Source organism: Terrapene carolina, unplaced genomic scaffold (assembly GCF_002925995.2).
Source record: "Terrapene carolina triunguis isolate 2854851 unplaced genomic scaffold, T_m_triunguis-2.0 Scaffold22844, whole genome shotgun sequence".
NCBI classification, from domain to species: Eukaryota; Metazoa; Chordata; order Testudines; family Emydidae; genus Terrapene; species Terrapene triunguis.
Window position 1 is genome coordinate 1 of NW_020687195.1, and position 3,339 is coordinate 3,339.

The window sequence follows — 3,339 nt, forward strand, 5'->3', positions numbered from 1 at the left end:
GCATCCAGGGGCAGAGCTGTGACCGCTGCGCCCCCAACTTCTGGAACCTGGCCAGTGGGAAGGGCTGTGAGCCCTGTGCCTGCCACCCCCAGCACTCGCTGGGCCCAGCCTGCAACCAGGTGAGAACCAGCGGGGGGAAGGGGCGAGGGGTGCTGGGCTGGGGAGGGGGCGGGAGGCAGGGCAGGGCAGAGGAGTGTCATGGCTCCCAGAAGCAGGGCTTCGGCCCCAGGTTTTACTCCTGGTGGAATTCTGTGCCATTGCGCATGCACAGAATTTATGTTCCCTGCAGATTTCTTTGCTTCCCCGCAGAAAAATGACTTTCTGATGGGGAAGCAAAGAGAAGCCACAAGAGCAGTCATGTGACCCTCCCCAGCAATATGTTTTGGGTACCCAGGGCAGCCAGCAGAGAGGTAAATCACCATGGGGCAGGGAGCGGGACTGGGGAAGACCCCGCTGGTGGCTCTTACCTTGCACTGGGCTCAGCTGCTAGTCCCGGCTGGGCTGGGGAGGATGGGACTTCCTCTTCCCTGCATGGCATCCGGGGCTCTTGCCAGCCCCCAGCTCTTCCCCCCCAGTGCTTGATCTCAGCTGGGGATTGTTCAGCCCCCCCAGGGGAGGCAGGGAGCTCAGGTCCCTCTGGGGCATTGGGTGCTCGGTGCCAACGTCCTGGCGAGTGGAGTCGCCAGTGTCTTTTCAGATGCCCCAGTGACATGGGGAGCAAGGCCCAGATGGCCATGTTGCTTCCCCTACCCTGAGAGCAATCAGCCCTTCCCCACCCACTGGGGAGCCAGGCAGCACCGCGGGGAAACCGAGGCACAGACAGGCCTCATAAAAATGACCAAATAGTCCCACGTTGTCAGAGGGTTTGGGGCAGGGGGGACGGGGCCTGGAATGGGTGAGGGGCTGGTATGATGAAGAGACCTTGGCACCCGGAGGAGGCGAGGTGATGGGACCCCTAGCTGAGAAGGTCCATTCCCCCCGCCCCCTGGCTGAGTTGCTGTCACGCACCCGGGCGATGCTCTGGAACTGCTCCCTACGAAGCTGGGTAGAACTCTGGGGGAGCCTCCTCTCTCGGAGCAGACTGTCCCCGGGCAAGAAGCTCACGCGGCTTCACTTTCCTGGGTCTGAGCTCGGAGCATCCAGCCTCCCCTGCCCCTCCGTGCGCTTCCCACAGCGAGTCCAGCTGGGTGGGGTCTTGGGGCAGCCAGAGGATCCTGCCCCCCCAACTCCGCAGTCAGACGTGACTCTTGGCCAGCCGGTAAAACAGAGGTTTATTCGATGACAGGAACATGGTCTAAAACAGAGCTTGTAGGTACAGCGAACCGGATCCCTCAGCCAGGTCCATTCTGGGGCCCAGCGAGCCAGACACCCACGTCTGTACTCACTCCACGTCCCCAGCCAGCCCCAAACTGACTCACCCTCCAGCCCCTCGATCTCTGGGCTTTGTTCCTTTCCTGGGCCAGGAGGTCACCTGATTCCTTTGTTCTCCAACACCTTTAGCATTACCTTGCAGGGGGGAAGGGCCCCGGCCATTAGTTGCCAGGAGACAGAGTGTCGGCCCTTTGCTCTGCAACAATCTCACCCCCTAGAGACTTCAGAAATACATAGGGGAAACTGAGGCACCCACACAGTATTCAGAGGAAACATTAAGAACAGTCCCACTTCATCACAGTTGCCCCTGCCCCTCCACCTACAGGCCTGCCCCCAGGGTGGCACCGACGTGTACTCGCATTCACTGACCATAGCCAGTGTCTGTCTTCAGTTCACAGGGCAGTGCCCGTGCCAGCCGGGCTTCGGGGGCCGCACCTGCACCGACTGCCAGGAGAACCACTGGGGCGAGCCCAGCCTACAGTGCCGAGGTGAGTGTGGGGGCGGGGGGCTCCCTGCTGGCCAAGTGCACAAGGCACTGGGGAGAGGTAGGCGAGGGTGCCAGGCTGACGTGTCTCTGCTTTCCATAGCCTGTGACTGCGACGCCCGCGGGGTCGAGAGCTCCCAGTGCCACCGCGCCACCGGGCACTGCTCCTGCCGCCAGGGGGTGTCGGGCGTCCGCTGCGACCAGTGCGCCCGCGGCTTCTCTGGCGACTTCCCCGACTGCCAGCCCTGCCACCAGTGCTTCGGGGACTGGGACCGTGTGGTGCAGGACCTGGCTGCCCGCATCCGGGGCCTGGCACTGCGTGCCAAACACATCCAGCAGACGGGCGTCGCAGGCGCCTTCGAGAGGAACTTCCGCCAGCTGGAGGAGAAGCTGGGCACGGCCCGGGCCATCGTGGACGCCCGCAACGCCACCGCGGCGGCTGTGACCCAGCTGCTGCGCACCATGGAGGAACTGCGGTGAGCGGGGGTGCAGGGACGCCGGGGCCACGGGCTGAGCCCCAGGCCAGGCAGAGATCGGCGTCCCGCAGGCGGGGTCGGGAGGGCAGGAGCGAGGCTGGCGCTGTGCCCAGGGCCTCACCCTGCCCTGCCCACAGGCAGCACATCGGCGAAGCCACAGAGACGCTGACCCAGCTGGAGGGCGAGCTCACCACGGCACAGGACGAGAACTACAATGCCAAGCGCGCCCTGGGCACCCTGGACCGCGGTGCCCGTGGCCTCAACCTCACCCTGCACGACCTGGCACGCCAGCTCCACCTGCTCAAGAACTCCAACTTCCTGGGTGAGCCGGGCCCTGGCAGTGAGCTCTGGGGCTGGCACCATGGGGGCAAGAGTCTCCCTGCAGGCAGCACCAAGGAGCCCCAGGGGTTTGGGGGGAGGGTGGCGCCGGGGCCCCCAGAGGTGAGGGCTTTGAGGAGGCAGGAGTCACACTGGGGGACTCTGGGGGGTCTGGCACCAGGGGGCCCTGAGGGCAGAGGCTCGGGGGGGCTGGCGCTGGAGGGTTCGGGGGGGCTGGAGCGGGGGCCCCCGGGATAGAGGCTGTGGGGGGCTGGCGCCGAGGGAGCAGGAGGCTCCCTGCCCCGGGTAGGTGTCTCACGCTGCCCATCTGCTCCTCCCCAGGTGCCTACGACAGCATCCGCCAGTCCCACGCCCAGTCACGGGCGGCTGAGCATGATGCCAGTGCCTCCAGCCTGGCGGTGCCCAGCGCTGTGAGTGACTCAGCTGCCACCCGGCGCCGCTCGGAGCAGCTGATGGCACGGAGGAGAGACAACTTCAACCGCCAGAGTGCGGCCAATCGGCGGGCACTGAGCGAGCTGGCCACCAGGGCCCAGACACTGCAGCTGCGGGAGATCAACGAGAAGGTGGGGGTGGGCGGGGGCTGAGGGGTGGGGGGATAGTGGGGTGGCCAGGGGATGGGGGGTGAGGGGGAAGTGGGGCAGGGCAGGCGGGGGATGGGGGCTGAGGGGG

The 3,339-nt window shown here is 65.8% G+C and overlaps 1 protein-coding gene across 1 annotated transcript; it reads left to right on the forward strand.

Annotated features, from left to right (window-relative positions):
* Positions 1-5: 5 nt before the first annotated feature.
* On the forward strand, positions 6-3,254 carry LOC113408724 (laminin subunit beta-2-like; the record flags this gene model as incomplete). The annotated part of the gene is made up of 5 exons (XM_026662111.1): positions 6-119; positions 1,763-1,859; positions 1,959-2,331; positions 2,469-2,653; positions 2,992-3,254. Coding segments are annotated over 5 exons (1,032 nt in total), but the record flags the coding sequence as incomplete, so codon positions are not given.
* Positions 3,255-3,339: the final 85 nt, after the last annotated feature.